We start from the raw sequence: 24,258 nt of genomic DNA on the forward strand, positions 1-24,258 counted from the left end.
CAAAGTCTCACCAGCCCTGGAATAAGGCACAACTCCACCTCTTGTTGAATACTACTACTACTACTAATAATAATAATAACAACCTTTCCAGCCTTTCCTGGTCAAATATGCAAAAACAATTCATATCTGTTTGTTTCTGTGACTCTAGACATTCTGCGCCCATAACCCCTGGAGGTGAGTCCATCGATCAGGCTGAAAAGTCATCATCCACTCTAGGTAGCTGAGTGAGGAATAAGCCATGCCTGTCCTGTCAGAAGATTCAGGTAAGGAACCTTCTGCTGTTTTAGTACATTCTCAAACTGTTTTAATAGGGTGCTATATTAGAGCCATGTTTGATTGAAAACCTGGCTCAGAGCACTGTAAAGGCTTAACAAACTAACAGTAACATGTTGTTGTTTAGTCGTTTAGTCGTGTCCGACTCTTCGTGACCCCATGGACCAGAGCACGCCAGGCACTCCTGTCTTGCACTGTCTCCCGCAGTTTGGTCAAACTCATGTTCGTAGCTTCGAGAACACTGTCCAACCATCTCGTCCTCTGCCGTCCCCTTCTCCTAGTGCCCTCCATCTTTCCCAACATCAGGGTCTTTTCCAGGGAGTCTTCTCTTCTCATGAGGTGGCCAAAGTATTGGAGCCTCAGCTTCACGATCTGTCCTTCCAGTGAGCACTCAGGGCTGATTTCCCTCAGAATGGATAGGTTTGATCTTCTAGCAGTCCATTGGACTCTCAAGAGTCTCATCCAGCACCAGTAACATACCATTAATATATTTGAAATATTTTTATATATTTATTGCATTTGTGCCTCTCCATTCCTCAAGGAGCTCAAGGTGGCACACATAGTTCTTCCCCTGCATTTTATCCTCACAACAACCCTGTGAGGTAGGTTAGGCTGAGAGGCAGGGACTGGCCCAAGGCCACCCTGCTAGCTTTATGGTTGAGTGGGGATTTGAACCCTTAACCTCCCAGGTCCTAACCATCACACAACACTGGTTCTCTTTTGCTGTGCTCCAGTAGAAATCCCTAGGGTGGTTTACAGGTAGTTATGGGTGAATCTGTCAATTTCTTTTATTTTCTATTTTTTATCATACAGTACAACCTCCACAGAGAAAAGAACATAGCATTGAGTTTATGTCATCATTTTACATGGTCTTAAAACATTGTTTTAACATATAGTTTCTCCACAGACAGGTTTGTGAGGCTGGTGGAAGAGCTGTCCATTTCAATTTCCGTCTGTCAATTTCAATTTCAATCTGTCAATTTCAGTTTTTCACAGTTTCTCATTTTTTCCCAATCCGTTTCCCACATTTTTACCTCAGGTTTTACATCAGGAGGGGGGTTCAGGTATTGCCGTTGTTGTTGTTGTTGTTGTTGTTGTTGTTGTTGTTGTTGTTATGACAATTCATATGCTGCTTAATTGCAGTCCTCTCAGAAATACAATAATGATGAAAATAAGACCGAGCTAAAACTATAAAATCAGGATTCAGTTAAAATGGCTGGTGGAATAAAAAAACACACACACACCAAAGTCTTCCATGCTGAGTTCTGTAAGGGGAACACTGAGATTCACATCATAAATTTCCAGCACATCCAGTGCACATTTAAAGCATTTGCCTTTCCCCAAAGAATCCTGGGAACTGTAGTAAGTTAAGGGTGCTAGCCGTTGTAGCCCTATGAGGAGGGAACTGCAGTTCCCAGGAGTCTTTGGGAGTCTTGTGCTTTAGGTGTACGGCATCAATCTGCCCTTAGGAGGATGATAGACAGATCCTTCCTCTGGACCTTGTTGTGAGGGCTGGTTGTGTTTGGTGGGGCAGAGCTCCATTTACCCTAATAGACCGGGGTCCCCTGCTCTCCACCACAGCCCTGGTTGCTCATTTTCTGCCTTACCTGTGTGTAGGAGTTGGCCTACAGCTCTGGATAACCGGTAACCCCCCCCCCAGTGATTTCCTTCCGCGTTTCTCTGGCAGGTTTGCACGAGACCCTCGCCCTCCTGACGTCCCAGCTGAGACCGGACTCCAACCACAAGGAGGAAATGGTGTTCCTGAGAGACATATTCAGCGAGAGGAGTCTCGGCTATTTAATGAAGGTAAGTACTACGAACTGCCCGGTTCCCAGTTGGCCTTTCATTCAGCCAAGGGAGCTGCTTTCCAGACCCCTGAACTCAAAAAGCTGGACATTGCTATGTAACCAAGAGAGTGTTTGTGGAATGCCCTCCCAGCAATGCCAAGGAAAGAAATAACTACTTGACTTTTACAAGACATCTGAAGGCAGCCCTGTATAGGGAAGTTTTTAATGTTTGATACTGTGTTGTGTTTTAATTTGTTGGATGCCGCCCAGTCTGATGGACAGATTATTATTATTACTATCTGAGCATTTCCAAGAGCTTTCCATGCTCCCTGCCAGGCATTGGTGGACTTCCCAGCCTGGCCAGGCCTGCTTAGCTGCCAAGGCAAGACTACATCAGCCGTTACCCGGCCATTCTTGCGGCTCCTCTGCCCTGACATACTTCCCCACATAGCAGGGAGACATTCCACTAAACATTCAGAGAGAAAACTCCCTCAGAACTTCACAGCCAATCAGAGCACATGCTGCCTCACTAGCGATCATGCTGCTCTGCCTGGTTGCTAAGCAACCCCGCCAGCTGTCCCCACCCTCTTTTCCAGAAACTACAACTAATCCAGAATGTGGCAGCTATACTGGTGACCGGGAGTGGCCGCCAAGACCACATAACAGTGGTCTTGAAAGATCTACATTGGCTCTCAGTAACATTTCTGAGCACAATTCAAACTGTTGGTGCTGACCTTTAAAGCCCTAAAAGGCCTCGGCCCAGTATACCTGAAGGAGCATCTCCACCTCCATTGTTCAGCCCGGACACTGAGGTACAGCTCCGAGGGCCTTCTGGCGGTTCCCTCACTGCGAGAAGCCAAGTTGCAGGGAACTAGGCAGAGGGCCTTTTCGGTGGTGGCGCCTGCCTTGTGGAACGCCCTCCCAACAGATGTCAAAGAGGAAAACAACTACCAGACTTTTAGACGACATCTGAAGGCAGCCCTGTTCAGGGAAGCTTTTAATGTTTGATGGACTACTGTGTTTTAATATTTTGTTGGAAGCAGCCCAGAGTGGCTGGGGATACCCAGCCAGATGGGCGGGGCATAAATAATAAATTATTATTATTATTATTATTATTATTATTATTATTATTATTAGCCAGCCTACTAACAGAATTAACCCTGAAGTTACAAACCGAATCATCCCTGCTGTTGCTCTTCCAACACCCCTCCAGGTTTTTCTGCCATCTGAGATGTGGCAGGTGGCTACAGGGAAGTAGGCCTTTTCGCTTTGATTCTCCCAGTTCCACCAGGTTTCTTCTATGGCCACTATATCTATGTTTCCCCTAAGACCAAGTGTTTCTGCTTGCCTGTTTTGGCTCAGAGGCTTGTGGCTTTAGCATATCAACAGGTGTCAATATGGTACCTCAGTCGGTAGAGCACGAGAATCAGGGTTGTGGGTTCGAGCCCCGCATTGGGCAAAAGATTCCTTCGTTGCAGGGGGTCAGACAAGATTACCCTAATAATAATAATAATAATAATAATAATAATAATAATAATAATAATTTATTTATACCCCGCCCATCTGGCTGGGTTTCCCCAGCCACTCTGGGCGGCTTACAACAGAAAAATGAAATAAAACAATTAAACATTAAAAGCCTCCCTAAACAGGGCTGCCTTCAGATGTCTTCTAAAAATCTGCTAGCTGTTTTTCTCTTTGACATCTGATGGGAGGGCGTTCCACAGGACAGGCGCCACCACCGAGAAGGCCCTCTGCCTGGTTCCCTGCAACTTGGTTTCTCGCAACGAGGGAACCGCCAGAAGGCCCTCGGTACTGGACCTCAGTGTCCGGGCAGAGCAATGGGGGTGGGGACGCTCCTTCAGGTATACTGGACCCTTGTGGTCCCTTCTACCTTTATGATTCTATGAGATAAGTGCCTGTCTCCAAATGTCTCTGGCACTGGTGTTTCGGCCTACAGTGCTTTGCACACCTCGGTGCCTGGTTCTGCCCCTGCCCCCATTTAAATGACCGCCGCTTGAACATTATATTTTGTATGTGTTTGTGTCTGCCTTCTGTTTCAGATTCACGAAAAGCTGTGCCATTATGAAAGGCAGAGCCCGGTCCCAGTTCTGCACAGCGCCTCGGCTCTAGCTGAAGACGTAAGTGTCTAGCTGAAGATGCAAGCGTTGCCTCCTTCTGAGCATGTGTGTTCAGGGCTGGCGTTGGAGTTTGGCGCCACTGCACATCTGCCAAGGCTCCCACCCCACTCCTGAACCCTGAAGACTTTTGCATTAGCCAGAAACTCTGTCAGGGCAGAGGAGCCACAAGAAAGGCCAGGTAGTGGCTGATAAAGTCTCGCTTCAAACACAAATAGCATAAGTTCTCCCCCACACCCCACCACATGAAAAGTCTATAAGGGGTTTCTAGTCTTAAGTAAATATTGCCAGTGCCTTATTCTCTGATTAAACCCTTAGTGTTCTGTCACAGTTTTTAAGCTGAAATCCTATACACAGTTAACTTTGGAGTTGGCTCCATTGAAAACAATGACACTTACTTCCATCCAACTCAGTGGGTACAGAATACTAATGGGTGTTTGGTAGGGTGGCAACTGAGTGTTGGGGGAAGGAGAATCCAATGGAGCATCTTGGAAAGGGGCTTCGTGGTTGGCTGGCTGGCTGGTAGCCTGAATAGGCAAAGTGAGGTAACTGTGCAACATTTTGTTGCAGGACCTATACTTAGCATACATATGTGCTTCTAACCATATACTTGGACCCCCACTCCCATCAACGTCAGCAGCATGGGCAATATTGGGGTGGGGTGGGGGTGCGCGAATGGGAGTTGTAGTTGTAAATAACTCACCAGCTGAATATTGCAATAACTCACCAGCTAAACATTGCAATGTTATCAGCAGCTAAATTTCACAATATCACCAGCTAATCCTCCCAATATCACCAGCTAAGCACTGCAGTGTTATCAGCAGCTAAACCTCACAATATCACCAACTAAACGTTGCAGTGTTATCACCAGCTAAGCATTGCAATCTACCACAATGTCTGAATAAGGATGGAAGTATACAGAGGCGAACAGGACAATGTCCTGGCAACTGCTACTACTTAGGGGTCTAAAACGGATAAACGGCAATATTGTCAATCATCACACACTCAGTTTCATCAGCAGGCAAGCCAAAATGCATTCCAACAGGACTTTTGGTTTGGGGCTTGGTGATATATCGCAATATTGAAAACCAGTTCTCTCCCAGCCTTACTTGTGATGATAAAACACATCCACCTCCCTCCTGACTCGACTGGAATCTGTTGCTATGCACAAGCTGCAACTTTTATTTGGTATTGTGGTGTTAACTCAGCGGTCGGCAAACCATGGCCCGCAAGCCAGATTTGGCCTGAGGGGATCGTTATACCGGCCCCTGGCCCTTGCCACCCGCTCAGTCAGTCCCCGCGTGGAGCTAAACCGGCGCGGCATGCTGGTTTAGCTCCGCGTGGGGACTGACTTCCCGGCACAGTTGAGAGCCAGTGTGGTGTAGTGGTTAAGAGTGGTAGACTCCTAATCTGGGGAACCGGGTTCGCGTCTCCGCTCCTCCACATGCAGCTGCTGGGTGACCTTGGGCTAGTCACACTTCTCTGAAGTCTCTCAGCCCCACTCACCTCACAGAGTGTTTGTTGTGGGGGAGGAAGGGAAAGGAGAATGTTAGCCGCTTTGAGACTCCTTTCGGTAGTGATAAAGCGGGATATCAAATCCAAACTCTTTTATTGGCTGCAGGAAGCTCTTGCAGCCAATAGGAAGCTGCAGACGCCGCCTCCTCCCCCGCCATGGCTCCGAAAGCCAGCGAGAAAAAAGTGGCAGTCAGGTGCGCATGTGCACGGGTGTGCGCGCTCCTGCGAGCAGGCGATTCAGCCCACTGGCGGAAAAGCTTGCTGACCCCTGTGTTAACTGATCCCTGCCACTTTTTTCCCCCTAGTGATTTGATGGTGGTGCAGAGAGTAACTTTGCATTGTTTCCATCTGAGATCTCTCTCTTTCTCTCTGCAGAACATTGTGCAATTTATAATTTATTAGACTCTCTGGTGCCTTTGCCATAACCGAGCAACACCGCCTCCTGACAGGCCTACGCATTTTTCTTTCTATAGTCTTATATCCAGGAGTAAATGAACCTCATGTATTATAGTTGTTCTACTCAGCTTCTAATATGCCCTCTTGTGCTGCATATGTTGGGATGGATTTGGAAGGTAGGATAGGATATATTACTTATTTGTTATCTTTCCTCTTAGCATCTAGTTTAGCAGAGTAAAAAATATACAGTGGTACCTCTACTTATGAATAACTCTACTTACGAATGTTTCTACTTACGAATGAGGCTCCGTCCGCCATCTTGGATGTGGTTTAGATAGGATTTTTTCTACTTACGAATTTTTAGATAGGGTTGCTTCTACTTACAATTTTTTTCTCCCAATGCATTCCTATGGCATTCGGAACGCATTAAATTCGTAAGTAGAGGTACCACTGTAGTTGTACCGGTTGACGAACGCCTTACGACTCTTTGGCTCCTGAACGCCGCGAACCCGAAAGTGAGTGTTTTCAAATGTTCTTTGGAATCCGAGAGTCCGACATGGCTTCCGCGGCTTCCAATTGGCTGCAGGAGCTTCCTGCAGCCAATCAGAAGCCGTTTCTTGGTTTCTGAACGTTTTGGAAGTCAAACGGACTTCCGGAACGGATTCTGTTCGACCTCCGAGGTACGGCTGTACCATGCTTTGCAGCATCAATATGGAAAGCCGGGACGAAGCTGTGTAGCTTTCTGTAATTATCCAGGGTGCCTTTTGGCAGACAGGCTCTTCCCCTTTATTTGTCCCTCCAAACGAAATAACAACACAGAAGTCTGCAATGTAAAAATATAAAAATATTGTTTACTTACATAAAGTTGCAGACAGAAAATATCAGTGAATTAAGTCAGGTAGAAGAATATCTTTTCAGATTACAAAATAAATGGTTTAGACCAGGGTTTCCTAGACTTGAATCTCCAACTGTTTTTGGACTACAATTCCCATCACCCCTGACCCATGGTCCTGCTAGCTATGGATGGTGGGAATTGTAGTCCAAAAGCACCTGGAGACCCAGGTTTAGGAAACCCTGGTTTAGACCAAAGATGGTGCCTGTGCTTGGGAGAGCACAGACCCTGCATTCTCTCCGTACATCTGAATGATGAGAAAGGAGAGTGTTCCTCAGGTGGGAGGAAGTGATAAGGATTAGCTTCCTCCCACCTGTTACCCTTCCCGCCTGGGCAAGCAGAGGATATGACCTCACAGAGTGCCCTTTCTAGGAATTCTCAGACAACTCCACATGTCTTAACCCAGGCATCCCCAAACTTTGGCCCTCCAGATGTTTTGGACTACAATTCCCATCTTCCCTGACCACTGGTCCTGTTAGGTAGGGATCATGGGAGTTGTAGGCCAAAAAATCTGTAGGGCCGCAGTTTGGGGGTGCCTGTCTTAACCCTTTGCTCACTTAGCAAAAATGGGATTTTATATTTTGACTGGAGCATCATTTCCCCACAACACACACACAGTCTCCACCCCTCATCTTTCATCCCAGACACTGAGGTCCAGCTACAGGAGAGGTAGCAAAACATCGTCCTCTAGCGCAGTGTTTCCCAACCTTGGGGCTCCAGCTGTTTTTGGACTACAACTCCCATAATCCCTAGCTAGCAGGACCTGTGGTCAGGGATGATGGGAATTGTAGTCCGAGAACAGCTGGAGACTCAAGGTTGGGAAACACTGCTCTAGCGGCATCTATACTGTTACTGCAGCTTAAAAAAGCTGCCTTGTGTGTTTGATGACCCTAATGTTGTATATATGTGACTCTAAAGCTTGGGTTCAATTTTACATCTGCTTACAGTGACTTCAAAAATGGTCAAAAAACTGATAAATAAATTTTTTAAAATCATTTTGTGCGTGAGGTTTTTTTTTAAATCAAATCTCTTTGAAAGTAAGATTTTATCTAATCTTTAATGAAAGCTCATCAAATTATGATACAGGGAAATGAGGTTGTAAAAAAGTCACCACCCTAGTATGTACATAACCTTAGTCTCTGTTCTCATCTCAACACATGGGCCCGGGTAGGCACATCACGCTAAACCAAACAATTGCTTAGCGGGGCTATGCAAGCGTGCAAATTCCCAGAGGGGCGTTTGCAGCTACTTTGCTCCTCTTGGTCTGATTCAGCAGGGTGCATATGTTCTTACCTCCAGGCAGGGCTAGGAAAAGACTCCTGCCTAAAACTCTGGAAAGCCACGGACAGTCAGGGGATATGAGGGATGGCTAATCCTTTGCCCTCCAGAGGCTCCTGAAGTCCCTGACCATTGGCTGGTAGGTCTGATGGGAGTTGGACTCCCACAAAATCTGGAGAACCGCAGGTCTAGTGTATATGAGCTATTGGAACATCGGAGCTTTCTGTGCTCCTGGATCACTTCCCAGCCCTGTGTACCTTTGCAGGGAGTTTTATATGTGCCGCAGAGGTAGACGTCGACATGGGCTTGCACTGAGATTAGCAAAACATTGACCTGAAAAGGCAAGGAAAAAAAAAAGACGCTGCCTTGTCCGTGGATGATCTCTCTCTCTCTCTCTCTCTTTAAGGTTATAGAGGAATTGCAGACTACACCAATGAATAATGACGAAAAAGAACTGCTGCAATTGCTGTCCACTCCTCATCTCAGGGTAAAAAAGGTTCTGTAGCTTGAGAAAGGGGTGGTGTTGCAGGGGGAGAGCAACTGTGCTTTGGGCCATTTCCTTGTCCATTCTAGTCATTTGCCGCTGCTTAATTTACGTGTAAGAGACTTAAAACGTTATAAGGAGATCATTTCCTGGTAGGTGTTTGCTGAGTTATTGCTATGGGCTCAAGAGTGAATGTCTAAAATCACATCCGTACATTGAAAGCATCCTTGTTCTCTCTCTCTCCCCCCCCCCCCCAGTATTGGGAACTGTAGTCTGTTAAGGATGCTGAGAGTCATTAGACACAGAGCTACAGTCGTCGCCATAATGGTCAAAGAGAGTGTTTTGAATGTAGGGTGTGGATGTGAACTCAGCAGTAGAAAGGTGACCAAAGAGAGCCTCTCTGAGATCACTTTCATACCATCCATTTGCAACACTATGATACCACTCTAAACTGTCATGGCTTCCCTCAAAGTATTCTGGGTACTGTAGTTTGTTAATGGTACTGAGAGTTGTTAGGGGACTCCCTCTCAGCCCTATTTAAAGGTAAAGGTAAAGGGGCCCCTGACCATCAGGTCCAGTCGTGTCCGACTCTGGGGTTGCGGCGCTCATCTCGCTCTATAGGCCGAGGGAGCCAGCGTTTGTCAGCAGACAGCTTCCGGGTCATGTGGCCAGCATGACAAAGCTGCTTCTGGCGAACCAGAGCAGCGCACGGAAACGCCGTTTACCTTCCCGCCGGAGCGGTCCCTATTTATCTACTTGCACTTTGATGTGCTTTCGAACTGCTAAGTGGGCAGGAGCTGGGACCGAGCAACGGGAGCTCACCCCGTTGCAGGGATTCGAACCGCCAACCTTCTGATCAGCAAGCCCTAGACTCTGTGGTTTAACCCACAGCACCACCTGGGTCCCTCCTCAGCCCTATTTAGGGAAGTTTTTAATGTTTGATATTTTACCGTGTTTTTAATATTCTGTTGGGAGCTGCCCAGAGTGGTTTGAGAAACCCACAGCCAGATGGGCAGGGTAATAATAATAATAATAATAATAATAATAATAATAATAATTATTTATATAAGTTGTTGTTGTTTTGTTGTTGTTGTTGTTGTTATTTCAAAGCCACACTTCCCATAGCTCCCTGTGAAGGATGACTGTCAGACCATTCTTGAGAATTGTAGCTCTGTGAGACGAGTGGTTTGTTTGTTTTTTGGCAACATGTCACGGTGTGTGAGTCCGCACATCATTCTGCTTAATCAGTTGTTCTGCAGTGCTTCCCCAATTTTACCACGTGGTTGTTATCTAGAGGAGCGCTCTTGTGCTATAGCACAACGCAAGTAGTGCACTCACACACACCCCGACTCCCCGGAGCAGTTGTGGTGTGAAAGGTTGCAGGATTTTAGCAGGGAAGCTACAGGACAGATTGCAGAGAAAGCCGTCTCCCTGCTCGGAGGCTGCTGCAGGTGCAAACAGTATGGACCCGCACATAACCTCCCCATACCATCATGAGCACAAATCATTGCGAATGCACGACAAAAAGGACATCTGAAGGGAGCCCTCTTACTAGTCCCCAAAAGCATTTGGGAAGGTGGTCATTTTGTTGCCTGCTTCTTGCTTCCCGCTGCTGCATATACAGTCGATTTACTCATAGTTTTAATACCATTTTGCTTGTTCCTGTTTGTTTCTGTTTTCGGTTTGCTTTTAAAGCTTGGTTGTTTATTGCCAATGCTACAATGTATGCAGCGACATGTTTTACTGTTTGCTTGGTCTGTTACCTATCCTGGGTGTTCTCTGTGATAGAAACGTGTTGGAAAATGTATCCTTAATTCTGGATGTGCCTCTGTGCGGCGGAGAGAGAGGAGAGAGTAGCTGTGGGTGCTTGGAGAACATGGAAGGGTGCTCTGCGCATGTTCAGAGGATGTGCCCTGTGCATAATTACTATGTGGCGTTTGTGGCACCGAGAAACTGCCAGGCCTCAGTTTAGTCCTGTGCTGCTGAACCGCACTTTCTCATCCCACCCCGATGTTTAACCAAACCTGCCCATGCCCTGGAACCTGCTGCTCCTTGCCCCGCAGCACCGAATGCATAATATCAATGGCCGCTTCCTGCTTGTCAGCACGAGATCTTTATTCTCCCACCGCAGGAGGAAGGTCTTTTGCTCTCCTTGCCCTTTAGGTATAAAAAACAGCTATGTAACGAGCAGGGTTTTTAGAGCAGGGTTTTAATCACGTTCGCCGGGGTGCCATAAGTTATGAAGAAAAATCGTTTTCAAATGATTTCCAGGTGCAGCAGTCTGTAATGGATTTAGCAATGAGAGAGGAATCCAGGCAGTGCAGAGAAATAAGATTGTTTTTATGCACTGGTTTTCCCCTCCACATCACACTCCCCCCCACATAAAATCACCTGTAAAATAAATATAATTCTGGATAGATTATACCCAATAAAATCAACAAGGTCTTTCCCAGTTGGTGAGGAGTGGGAGGGATGGTGTGTGTGTGTGTGTAAATTGTAGGGAACCTTTGGCCCTTCTGATGATGTTGGACTACAATTCCCATCAGCCCCAGCAAGTCTTGCATTTGGATGGTGAGAGCTGTGGCTTACTTATGTCACTAAAATGGTGCCAACGCCATACAAGAGGGTGGTCATTTAGCGGGCTTGGGGGGAACCTTGACTTCAGGGAACTACAGGTTGCTTTGGCTGCTAGGATTTATGAGGAACGGGTGGCGGTTTGAATCCCCGTGACGGAGTGAGCTCCCGTTGCTCTGTCCCAGCTCCTGCCAACCCAGCAGTTTGAAAACATGCCAGTGCAAGTAGATAAATAGGTACCACTGTGATGGGAAGGAAAACAGTGGTAGGTACCGTTGTGGTGGGAAGGTAAATGGCATTTCTGTGCGCTCTGGTTTTCGTCACAGTGTCCCGTTGCACCAGAAGTGGTTTAGTCCTGCTGGCCACATGACCTGGAAAGCTGCCTGTGGACAAATGCTGGCTCGCTCGGCCTGAAAGCGAGAAGAGCACCGCAACACCATAGTCACCTTTGACTGGACCTAACTGTCCAGGGGTCCTTTACCTTTACCTTTTACCTTTATTAGGACACCTATTCCTCTCACAGAGCTACAATTCCAATAGTTCCTTAAGAAGGGCTGCTGGGTAAACCACCTTGAAAAATGGTAGCTCCAGGAGAGGAATAGGGGTCTCCTAACAACCCTCTGTTAAACCACAGAGCCTAGGGCTTGCCGATCAGAAGGTCGGTGGTTCTAATCCCCGCGACGGGGTGAGCTCCCGTTGCTTGGTCCCAGCTCCTGCCAACCTAGCAGTTCGAAAGCACGTCAAAGTGCAAGTAGATAAATAGGTACCGCTCCAGCGGGAAGGTAAACGGCGTTTCCGTGCGCTGTTCCAGTTCGCCAGAAGCGGCTTTGTCATGCTGGCCACATGACCCGGAAGCTGTTCGCTGGCTCCCTCGGCCAATAAAGCAAGATGAGCACCGCAACCCCAGAGTCGGTCACGACTGGACCTAATGGTCAGGGGTCCCTTTACCCTTTAACAACCCTCAGCACCCATGACAAGCTATCCTTCCCAGAATTCTTTTTTTGGGGGAAGCCATGATTGCTTTAAAGTGGTGAGAGACTACTTGAAATTTATAGTGCAGATGGGGTCTGAGATTCAGTTTCTTAGGCCGTGTACGCATCATATATTTAATGAACATTGCTTGCCCTTGCAAAGAATCCTGGGAACTGTAGTTTAAGGGTGCTGGGAACTGTAACTCTATGAGGGGTAAACTGCAGTTCTTTGGGGATGTGTGTGGGTGTGTGGGTGCTTTAAATGTACTTTAAATATATGGTGTATACGCAGCCTTATTGACTTCTAACACCACCGTTCAGGGTTCCTAATAACTCTGTGTGTATTGCTGCCGCCTAGTTGGTTGTGTTCCCTCCTTCCCCACCATCAGTATGCATTTAGTTTTTCGGAAGCCAGCTTATCCCTTGAAGTGTGGAAAAATACTTCTTCCATAAGTCTCTGCTGCATCTTTATGGCTGGCTGCCAGTTCAGATCCATTGTATGAAATATTTAATGATACCAGGCAAGCGCAGAAATTATGTTCTCTTTAGATTTATCGCCGATCTAATAAAACATGCGGGAAAAGCTGGGGGAAGATAATTTAAAGGGGAAATGAAGAGAGAAAGCCAAGGAAGCAGGGTGTTCTTTTTCACACTCGCTCGCACGCATGGATCTTATGCGCCAGGAAGATTATCTCTCCAAGGGTGCTGTGCAAAAGCAATTGTTCATATACCACCGACAGTATCTGTTGTGGATGCTTATGTGGGCGGCGGTAGTGAGACTGAACTAAAGATGGCCTGGGGTTCAGCAATCCCATTGTAGAAACAGGTGTCCATGTGGGGGTGCGCTGCACTAACAGACCCTCCAAGTGTCTCTATTTTCAAGGGACGGTCCCAGATTTACAGAAGCCATCCCAGTTTCTGAGTTGACCCTGGAATGTCCCGCTTTTCCTTAGTACGTCCCTATTTTCATTGGAGAATTGATGGAGGGTATGGAGTTGTGCGACCCCCTGAGCCAAGGAGCCTTGGAAGCTGAATGGAATCTGTTCTGGAAGTCTGTTCGACTTCCAAAACGTTCAACTTCCAAGGAGCTTCTTGCAGCCAATCGGAAGCCGCAGAAGCCTCGCTGGATGTTCGGCTTCCAAAAGAAAGTTCGCCAACTGGAACACTCACTTCCGGGGTTGCGGCATTCGGGAACTGAAACATTCGACTGCTAAGGTGTTTGTCAGCCTTTAGAAGACACCTGAAGGCAGCACTGTATAGGGAAGTTTTAAACGTTTCGTGTTTTATTATGTTTTTATATATGTTGGCGCTGTGGGTTAAACCACAGAGTCTAGGGCTTGCTGATCAGAAGGTCGGCGGTTCGAATCCCTGCAATGGGGTGAGCTCCCATTGCTCGGTCCCAGCTCCTGCCCACCTAGCAGTTCGAAAGCACATAAAAAGTGCAAGTAGATAAATAGGGACCGCTCCGGCGGGAAGGTAAACGGCGTTTCGGTGCGTTGCTCTGGTTCGCCAGAAAGCAGCTTTGTCATGCTGGCCACATGACCCGGAAGCTGTCTGCGGACAAACGCCAACTCCCTCGGCCTATAGAGCGAGATGAGCGCCGCAACCCCAGAGTCGGACACGACTGGATCTGATGGTCAGGGGCCCCTTTACCTTTACCTATATATGTTGGAAGCTGCTCAGAGTGGCTGGGGCAACCTAGTCTGATGGGCAGAGTACACATAAGAAAATTATTATTGAATAGGACATCCACATTTTCATCGGAGAAATGTCGGAGGGTGCGCACCAAGTGTGCCATATCTTAGTCAGAAAGGGACATGGTGTGTGTGTGTGTGTGTGTGTGTTTGTATGCAGACATATTTCCTTGGATCGCCTCTGCGGACAACTGTAATGGTGTGAGTCATCATTTATCGCTAGGCAGAGTCAAGTTTTGTTGGTTTCAGACATAATGCGAAGCGATGGCTGCCCTAGGAACATGACACATCTAATCCAGAGTCCCGTTCTCACAGTGGCCAACCAGATGCATGTAGGAAACCAGCAAGCAGGACCTCAGCACAGGAGCCCTCTCCCTGCTTGCAGTTTCCAGCAAGTGCTATTCAGAAGCACTTCTGCCTCCAACCGTGGAGGCAGAGCATAGCCATTGCGGCTGGTAGCCACTGTCACAGCCCTTATCCTCCATGAATTGGTCGAATCCTCTTTTAAAGCCATCTAAATTGGCAGCCTGGCGCTGCCTCCTGGAGGAGTCAGCTCCATAGTTTAAATCTGGTGCTGAGTGAGAAGGTCCTTTCAGAGATAGCTCAGTTGGTTGGAGCGTGGTGCTGATAATGCCAAGGTTGTGGGTTTGATTCCCATATGGGATAGCGGAAAATTCCTGCATTGCAGGGATCATTGGACTTGATCAGTGTTACCAAAAGTTGGATCTCCAGTTCCCATCATCCCTGACCACTGGTCCTGTTAGCTACGGTAGGGATCATGGGAGTTGTAGGCCAAAACATCTGGAGGGCCGCAGTTTGGGGATGCCTGGACTAGACGATCCTCAAGGTCCCTTCCAACTCTATGATTCGATGATGATTCTTCTATCCTGAATTTTTCAACATTCAGCTTTTATCAAATGCCCAGTAGTTCTAGTGCAGGGGTCAGCAAACTTTTTCAGCAGGGGGCCAGTCCACTGTCCCTCAAACCTTGTGGGGGACAGGACTATATTTTTTTTTGGGGGGGAATTATGAACGAATTCCTATGCCCCACAAATAACCCAGAGAAGCATTTTAAATAAAAGGACACATTCTAAGTGTGCACGCACACGAAAGCTCATACCAAAATAAAAACTTAGTTGGTCTTTAAGGTGCTACTGAAGGAATTTTTTTATTTTACACATGTAAAAACACCCCTTCTATGACCTACACTACTGAGGATGGCCCACTAGGGCGGCGCTCTTGCTCATAGTTATTAAAAAAAGAAAGCTGGCAACACAATATTTGTTTCCCTTTGATTTTATCTGACCTGCGAGGGAGCTTTTTCAAAGTCATGTACCAATGGTATCGAATTCCACATAGGTATTTTTGTATCTGTTACAAAAAGATACGCAGATTGATGTTTGCAGAAGATGATCTGATGTAAAAGCTGTTTGTCGACATGTATTCTGAACGTGAACAGTAAAACAAAGATATTAGACTAACATCCTGACCTTAAATGTGCGAAAACAGAATCGAAAAAGGTACCGGGTGATTGACAGTGTTAGTCAAACTCAATAGTAGATCCATTAAAATCAATGGACTTAAGTAACTTGTGTGTTGATTTCAGTGGATCTACTCTGAGTAGGACTTCATTTGCTGTCACTGTTACGCTCCTTAAATGAATGTATTGAAGCAGTTTGCTTAGAGCTAATTGTTAATATCCTTACAGCAGAAAAAAATGTTCTGCAGCTGCATTTTGGAGGTTTAGTTTTAAACTTCTGAAGATTTTTAAATAACAGTTTGTCAAAAATTGGATTCCCTTTCTGGAATGATAAGTTACACAATAAGGCCCGGCCTCATGTCCCCCCCCCCAATGTCTTTTTAATATTGCTCCCTGTTTCTTTCTTACATAGAAACGATTTCTCTTTTAGGCTTTGCAAATAAAGAAGAATAAAAAGGAATCCAGGCTGGGTTGATTGGCTCACAAGCTCGTTTGAATTGTTTTGACTTTGGTGTTGCTGCTTGAGTGTTTGAGATAGTTTGGGAATGTGGTGCTGGTATTTTTGAGGCCGAGTGATGTGGCTGACCTGTTCTAAATTGTGTCACTGGTTTATTTTTTGGTTGTGAAAGCAGCGCTGGAAGCTAACTATTTTAATTGCGGCAATAGAAATGTTCAAGAACAACGGACCCTCCATTTTTTGTTGCTGGAACTGGCCTTGGTGACGGGAGAAGCTTTTAAAGCAGGGGGCGGGTTGTGTGCTCAGTGCCACGGTTAATATTCCAAGCGGAATGCCCTCCTCCAAAAACCATAGCTAGTACTACCAGACCAATATTTATACAAATGCAGAGTATTCAATGGAAAAGAAGGACCAGGCTGTGCCCCTTTCCCCTTGGCAGCAATCAGTCAAATACTTATTTGACGTCTTGTTTATTATTACGTTTATTTTCCAGTAGGGTGGTGTAGTGTTTAAGAGCAGTAGACTCGTAATCTGGGGAACCGGGTTTGCGTCTCCGCTCCTCCACATGCAGCTGCTGGGTGACCTTGGGCTAGTCACACTTCTCTGAAGTCTCTCAGCCCCACTCACCTCACAGAGTGTTTGTTGTGGGAGAGGAAGGGAAAGGAGAATGTTAGCCGCTTTGAGACTCCTTCGGGTAGTGATAAAGCGGGATATCAAATCCAAACTACTACTCCTCCTCCTCCTCCTCCTCCTCCTCCTTCTTCTTCTTCTTCTTCTTCTTCTTCTTCTTCTTCTTCTTCTTCTTCTTCTTCATGGAGCCCAAGGTGACATATGGGGTTCTTCCTTTCCCCATTTTCTTCTGCATTTCAGGGTAGATAAAAATCAATTAAAAATAAATAAATAAATTGGACTTTTTAATTTAAATCAGATTTTTAATAAAAAAAAATTAATCGGATTTTTAAAATAAAATGCTTTTGGAGGAAAAATCTTTCTAAAGATAGTTTTCTATTTAAGAAACATAATGGCTGCTGAGCGATACTGATGACTTTGTAACTTATAAAGTAGCATTATATACGTCGGCACCTAAGAAGTTCAAGAGAAAAGAGCTAGATAAAATAGCGGTCAACTGCAAAGGGGATTCGGACATTTAAACTGGCATATTTTACCTGAGATTTCCCTGCTATTCTAGCTTCTGCAACAAATAATCTCTATGAGACTTGCACCGGTAGTGCTAAATGTTTTTTAAAAAATTGTTTTATGGTTATTGCTGTTTTTCCTTTTGTTCCCCGTGTGAACGATGACATGACCTTTGGCTAGCGCAATAAAGTTTATGAAATGAAATTTAAGTAACATTATAGTCCAAAGCCTATTCATCAGGAAATAAGGATTTGTTTTAAGTTTTTCATGTGTGTTGAAACTCAGTCTAAGTGTTTGTTTGTTTTTTAAAAAAATGTTTAACCACATCAGTTAACAAACATGGATACATATGGTTATAATGTTATTGTTTTAGTTAAATAAATTGTTTAAATTGTTGTTAATGAAATGATTATTTTTCTCCTTCCAATGAAGTACAGCAGAAAAGTTGTCCCAAATATAAACAGTTAATTTACTAAGCCTCACAATAATTTCATAATGATCTGTCTATGTGTTTCTAATAGTATAACCAAATCAGTAATTTCTGATATAATTGTAAAAACACCTCTGAAAATTTATGACTGCATTCCAAAAATGAAACCTTCACCTGGTTGTAAATATTAAGATTATACCAGCAAAAACGAGTCTTTCGGGGGGGGGGGGGATGATTTAAATCAAGTCCTGCTGATTTTATTTAAATCAAACCCACCCTGCTGCATTTTATTCCTGCATTGCAGGGGGTTGGACTAGATGACTCTTGGGGGTCCCTTCCAACTCTGCAATTCTATGATTGTGTGATCCTCACAACGATCCTGCAAGGTTAGCTCAAAAGTCACACAATGTGGATGGCTGAGTGGGGATTAGAACCCAGGTCTCTCTGGTCCTTGTTCAGTGCTCTAGCTGCTATGCTTGCACAAACACTCCCAGAAGGGGGCTGTCCCGTGATTCCATGTGGGTCATGGGGCAAGGAATGCTCAAAGAACTGGACCCTTTTTGAATTCCTCACGCATCCCTGATGAGAATGTCGTTATCCTTCGGATCTCACATTTCCCAGAGTTTTGCAAGACTGTTTTGAGCGGAAATACATTTGGAAACACATTCTTTGTGAGAGAATACATTGTGCAATACTGTTTAAATCATGCAGATTTGCGTGCAAATTTTCTTTATTTTCACTTTTTTGAAATTTTTTTTTAATCGATTTTACAAATATAAAGTTGTAACAGTCCAAATCCATATACATAAATAGAGATTATGTACTCTGAATCTCACGACTCCTCCCCCCCCACATCCCCTCGATGTGTCTTGATATCAACATTCAAATCTGTGTATTATTGCCTAATCTATATTTTGTATCAATCCAAATTATCCAGAATATTTGTTACATTACAAGTGAGATTAAAATCCTGCTAATGTTTCCATCTGCTCACAGTGGTCTCCTAAATAAACTATACATTTTCCCCATTCTTTTTTAAAGTGTGCAAATTTTCTTTAAAATTGCAGATTAAATGTGGAAGTGGGATGGAATGGACTTGTGAATGAGTACGTGTGAATAATAATAATAATATTTGTATCCCACCCATCTGACTGGGTTGTCCCAGCCACTCTGGAAGGCTCCCAACATATATAAAAACATAAAACAATACACATTAAAAGGCTTCCCTATACAGGGCTGCCTTCAGATGTCTTCTAAAGGTTCTATAGTTACTCTTGAAAGATCTACTGGTACATTGGCTCCCAGTACGTTTCCGAGCACAATTCAAAGTGTTGGTGCTGACCTTTAAAGCCCTAAATGGCCTCGGTCCAGTATACCTGAAGGAGTGTCTCCACCTCCATCGTTCTGCCCGGACACTGAGGTCCAGCACCGAGGGCCTTCTGGCGGATCCTTCATTGCGAGAAGCCAAGTTGCAGGGAACTAGACATAGAGGGCCTTCTCGGTAGTGGCGCCCGCCCTGTTGAACGCCCTCCCATCAGATGTCAAAGAGAAAAACAACTGCCAGACTTTTAGAAGACATCTGAAGGCAGCCCTGTTTAGGGAGGCTTTTAATTTTTAATAGATCACCGTGTTTTATTTTTCTGTTGGAAGCCGCCCAGAGTGGCTGGGGAAACCCAGCCAGATGGGCGGGGTATAAATAAGAAATTATTATTATTATTATTATTATTATTATTATTATTACTCATCTCCTTGACATTTGATGGGAGGGCATTCCACAGGGCGGGTGCCACTACCGAGAAGGCCCTCTGCCTGGTTCCCTGAAGCTTCACTTGTGTAGCAATGCCCTCCGATCAGTGTAATAATGACACGCGACACAGAATTTAAGGGTTAAATTGGGTGGTTCAGGCCACAACTTTATTAAATATGCATGTTGAGTGGAATTGGCTTAGGCGTTGGAACCTATCAGACTAAATCCGACTCCAACCCGTGTGTTGAAGTCCGTGAGAAGTTAACCACCAGTAAGGAACCCGGCGATGCAGATCAACCGGAACTCCTTCTGTGGCCACCGTACGGGGCGTGCCTTACGGCCCTGGCGACTCCCGGCTCTGGACCAAGCCTCGCCCCCGGAATCCTTTAACGGAATTACTTCTCCAAATTTGGGCAGGTGATGACGCAATCTGCCCCTCCTCCATCTTATTGTTATGCAAATTTCCAACGCCTAACCGCCTAACCTAAGTTGTGACGACATGCTACGAGGTAGGCGAAAAACCCATCATGGCTAGCCCAGTATGGGAAAAGTCCTACCCGGTCCACTGACTAACCAGGCAACCGACCAGGTCCGCAGCAGCGCCCCCTATTCTCTTTTTAAGGGGCGGGTGGGCGGGTGCTTCTGTTTGCTCCGGCGAACTGGGATAAAGAGAGCGAGCTCCGGCAGCGCGGTGGGATTTAAACGCTGCGGCCCCGCCCCCTCATCCCTATTGGACGGGGGCGTGGGTGACGCAGGCGGGAGCTTCCATTGCGTAGGGGCTGACACTGCAGCCCCCACGCAATGGGCTCGTCGGGCTGCCCACAACTCCACCTCCGGCAAAGGCACGGAAGTGGTTTTCTCGCAGGGAGGGAACCATCAGAAGACCCTTGGAGCTGAATCCCAGAGCCTGGGCTGAATGATGGGGGTGGAGATGCTGAAATTGAGAGAGGCTGGAAACGGGGTGATACAGTCAACTCTCAACATGGCTTACGGGCCTCAGTTTAGCTACGTCCCTGTGTGTAAACGGAAAGTGCTCTGGTTACTTGTCCTTCTGGTCTCTCATCACATTCAAGTGCTCTTATCCCATCCCATCCCAGCCTCAAGCCTTAGTTGATTGACGTGTCCTGCTTGGAAACCTGCAAGAATCCGTTCCTGTTTCCTTACGCCCTTCTGCCTCTTTCCTCTCTCTCTCCCCATTCCCTTGCAACCCCAAGGCCATGCTTGCTGTACACGACACGGTTGCCCAGAAGAATTTTGACCCTGTCCTCCCTCCTCTGCCGGACAACATTGATGAAGATTTCGACGAGGAGTCTGTGAAAATAGTTCGCCTGGTGAAGAATAAAGAGCCTCTGGTGCGTATGTATTCTTGTGGCCTGTGCCACAGGCAGCGAAAGGGCTTGCAAGAACAATTGTCCACCCAGGCCAGCATCTAGCTTCCCACAGTGGCCAACCAGCTGTCTCTAGGAAAGCCCCACAAGCAGGGCATAGAGCAGGCATCCCCAAACTGCGGCCCTCCAGATGTTTTGGCCTACAACTCCCATGATCCCTAGGTAACAGGACCAGTGGTCGGGGAAGATGGGAACTGGAGGGCCGAAGTTTGGGGATGCCTGGCATAGAGGCATGGGTATTGCTTCTGGACTGGAAGGTTCCATTTCACTCTCTCTTTTTTTAAAAAATATTTTAAGAGCTTTATTTCTCATTGAAACATTCCAAATCATAACAAACAAACACATAACAAATCATATGAAATCATATAAAATCATATCAAAACATATCAAATCATATCCAACTCCAGATACAAAGGAACAAAAAGAAGTAACAAAAATCAAGAAATCAAGAGAAACAAAAAGAAAAAGAAAAAAACAAGGGGGGAAAAAGATGTTCATACCTTTTAGCAAAATATCATCCAATCACAATTGCTGGTACAAAAAAGGAAATAAATGGAGAAAAAGGAAAGAAAAATTAAAAAATCCCCACCCACCTATTCACCCTACACCCTTTGTGACTTCCAGCCTGTTCTCTATTTCGGTTTCGGTTTCCAAATTCTTTTGTATACCCTTTTCTATCTTTTATTCCTTAATTTTTTATCTTTTTGAGTCCTTCACCTGTCTGCTAAGAGGTCGGCGTTTCCCACAATTTATTTCTTATATTCATTAAATTTTCCCCAATCCTTATCAATTTTCTGCACTGGAATCCCCTTGGTTTCTCCTATTTTGTTCGCCTAATTTTGATAATTTAATAATTTGATTTGCCAATCCTCTCATTTTGGAATTTCATCACTTTTCCATCTTTTTGCGATAAGAAGCCTAGTGGATGTAGTCGCATACATTATTAAGCATTTATCTTTTTCCTTGATTTCCTTATCTAACATACTCAGCAGAAACAACTGGGTTTTTTTGAAAGAGTATTTCAACATGTTTTTCAATTCTATATAGATCTTCTCCCAATACGTTTTAATCTTTTTACATTGCCACCAAATATGGATATATGAGCCTGCCTCTTCATGACACCTCCAATAAGTATTGTCACTCCCTTTATATATTTTCGCCAATTTCGCTGGGGTCAGATGCCATCTGTATTGCATTTTCAAGATGTTTTCTATTAGATCATAATTTCAATTTCACTCTCATGGCTATGCACAATCTCATTTCAAAGCCTTTGCCATTGGCTGGCATTGCCACATTGACTGCATTTAGCTAGGACAGGTAGTCGTACCTTGGAAGTTGAATGGAATCCGTTCCAGAAGTTCGTTCCACTTCCAAAACCTTTGGAAACCAAAGTGCTGCTTCTGATTGGCTGCAGGAAGCTCCTGCAGCCAATCGGAAGCCCCGTCGTATGCTCGACTTCCAAAAATAGTTCGCAAACCGGAACAGTCACTTCCAGGTTTGCGGTATTTGGGAGCCAAAACGTTTGAGAACTAAGCTGTTCGAAAACCAAGGTATGACTGTATATAAATTTATTCATGTATGCAACTACAGCAGCAAGAATGTTACTTGCCCAAAAATGGATAGAAGCAGAAGTCCCAGCAAATGGATACAAAAAATGATGGAATATGCAGAAATGGCGAAACTTACCAGAAGAATAAGAAATCAAGATAACTTTTTATAAAGGAATGGAAATGGTTTATTTACTGATAAATTCTAAACAGATAAAAACACTGGCAGGATTATTGTAATAACCTGCAGCTACATAAGAGTATATGTTTAAAGAAGATAAATTAATAAGTTAAGTTAATTTGGATATGCAGAAGATATTAAAAATAAATGTAAGGAACCACAGAAAGAGGGGGAAGGAAGTCAAGTTCTAACATGTCAAAATGATTGTAAAATCAGTGAAATGTATATACAGTGGTGCCTGGCTAGACGAAATTAATTCGTTCCACGGGTCTTTTCTTATAGCGAAAAATTCGTCTAGCGAATCCCATAGGAATGCATTGAATTTTTTTTTGAATTTTTTTTTGCCCATAGGAACGCATTAATTGAATTTCAATGCATTCCTATGGGAAACTGCGATTCGCTAGACGAATTTTTCGTAAAACGCATTCGTCTGGCGAGGCAACCTCCGCTCGAAAAATCCTTTCGTTAAGCGGAAATTTCGTTAAGCAGGGCATTCGTTAAGCGAGGCACCACTGTATTTGAAAAGTATAAATATATATATATATTTAAAGGACAGGTAAATGAAAAATTCACAGGCCAGTAGTATAGTGGTCTGGAGTCAAAGGCCCGTTCTGATTTTTGCAGCAGAGTCTCTGCAAGGCCGCCTGCACCCAGCATCCTAGAGCCATCTAACCAGCATAAAATGGGGAGCTTTTTTGGCCAGTGTACGCTCCAAAGACAAGCATTAAGGAACACTGAGAGTATCCAGCAGCGCTGCTCTTATGGGCCAGCCAAGAGCTGCACGTCAATGGTTGACAACTGGGATAGCTCAGTTGTCCGAGCATGAGACTCTGAATCTCAGGGTCGTGGGTTCGAGCCCCACATCGGGCAAAATATTCCTGCATTGCGGGGGTTGGGCTAGATGACCCCCGTGGTCCCTTCCAGCTCTGTGGTTCTATTGGTCTGTCTCTCTTTGCATTCTAGGGTGCGACGATCAGGCGGGATGAGCACACCGGAGCTGTGATTGTGGCGCGGATCATGAGGGGAGGGGCCGCTGACCGTAGCGGTAGGTCTCTTCAGCAGCTAGATTTCCGTTTCCCTGTGTTGAAGTTAGAGAGTGCAAGCCGTGCTCTGATTGGCTCAGGGTTCCACCCCACCCCCACCCATTCAGCCAATCTGGAAGCTTCGAACAGCCTTTCTCAACCTTGGGGCGCCTGATGTTCTTGAACTACAACTCCCATCATCCCGCACCACTGGCCATGCTGGCTAGAAAAGATGAGAGTTGTAGTGCAACAATATCTAGAGACCCAAGGTTAAGAAAGGCAAGTTTGGAAAGATACCCTCTCCCCACAGCCCCCAAATATGCTCTTCCCTGGAGCTTGCTAACGGTGTGAATTGAATTTGAATGACAACTTTATTTGTGTCAGCCATTGGGCATAGCAACAAAAGAGCATTGTGATATACACAGAACAAAATAAAAAAAATATTTATGTAAAACACATTTTAGGGTCCTGACTCAGCAGTCAAAGAGCGGACCTTATTCTGATTGCCCCAGCTAAAAACCTTGCAACCTTTGCTGTCATCTGCATCGTTGGCTAATGGTGTGATGAGGTTGCAGTGGATTATGTGAGATGTTATTCTCCAAAGGGCATCCCACATTCCTTTGCACGGTCTTCTCCTTGCCTGGTGGAAATTGCTGGGCTCACATACTTGTTCTGAAAGGTCACAATATGATGCCGTAATGCTAACATCTGCATTTGAGGAGGCTTTTTTTGCTTCGTTTCATTGGGGCTGCGGTTTATTTACATTTCCTACCCTGCAATCATCTGGGCTGGAAGACTGTATCAGCCCTATACAACAAGCCCTCCAGATCTGTAGCGCCTTTGAAAGGTCAACATGGCCAATGGGAGCAA

At 45.4% G+C, this 24,258-nt stretch overlaps 1 protein-coding gene across 1 annotated transcript in view; it reads left to right on the plus strand.

Moving 5' to 3' along the window:
* The first annotated feature begins 238 nt into the window (after nucleotides 1-238).
* MPP3 (MAGUK p55 scaffold protein 3) overlaps nucleotides 239-24,258 on the plus strand; it is a 73,548-nt gene continuing 49,528 nt past the window's right edge. Inside the window, exons 1-6 of the mRNA XM_035135580.2 lie at nucleotides 239-263; nucleotides 1,961-2,079; nucleotides 4,121-4,198; nucleotides 8,683-8,763; nucleotides 20,465-20,602; nucleotides 23,330-23,411. Of these exons, the coding sequence (XP_034991471.2) occupies nucleotides 239-263; nucleotides 1,961-2,079; nucleotides 4,121-4,198; nucleotides 8,683-8,763; nucleotides 20,465-20,602; nucleotides 23,330-23,411 (523 nt within the window). The remainder of the gene's footprint in view (nucleotides 264-1,960; nucleotides 2,080-4,120; nucleotides 4,199-8,682; nucleotides 8,764-20,464; nucleotides 20,603-23,329; nucleotides 23,412-24,258) is intronic.

The sequence above is a fragment of the Zootoca vivipara genome, chromosome 13 (assembly GCF_963506605.1).
Source record: "Zootoca vivipara chromosome 13, rZooViv1.1, whole genome shotgun sequence".
In the NCBI taxonomy this organism is placed as follows: Eukaryota; Metazoa; Chordata; class Lepidosauria; order Squamata; family Lacertidae; genus Zootoca; species Zootoca vivipara.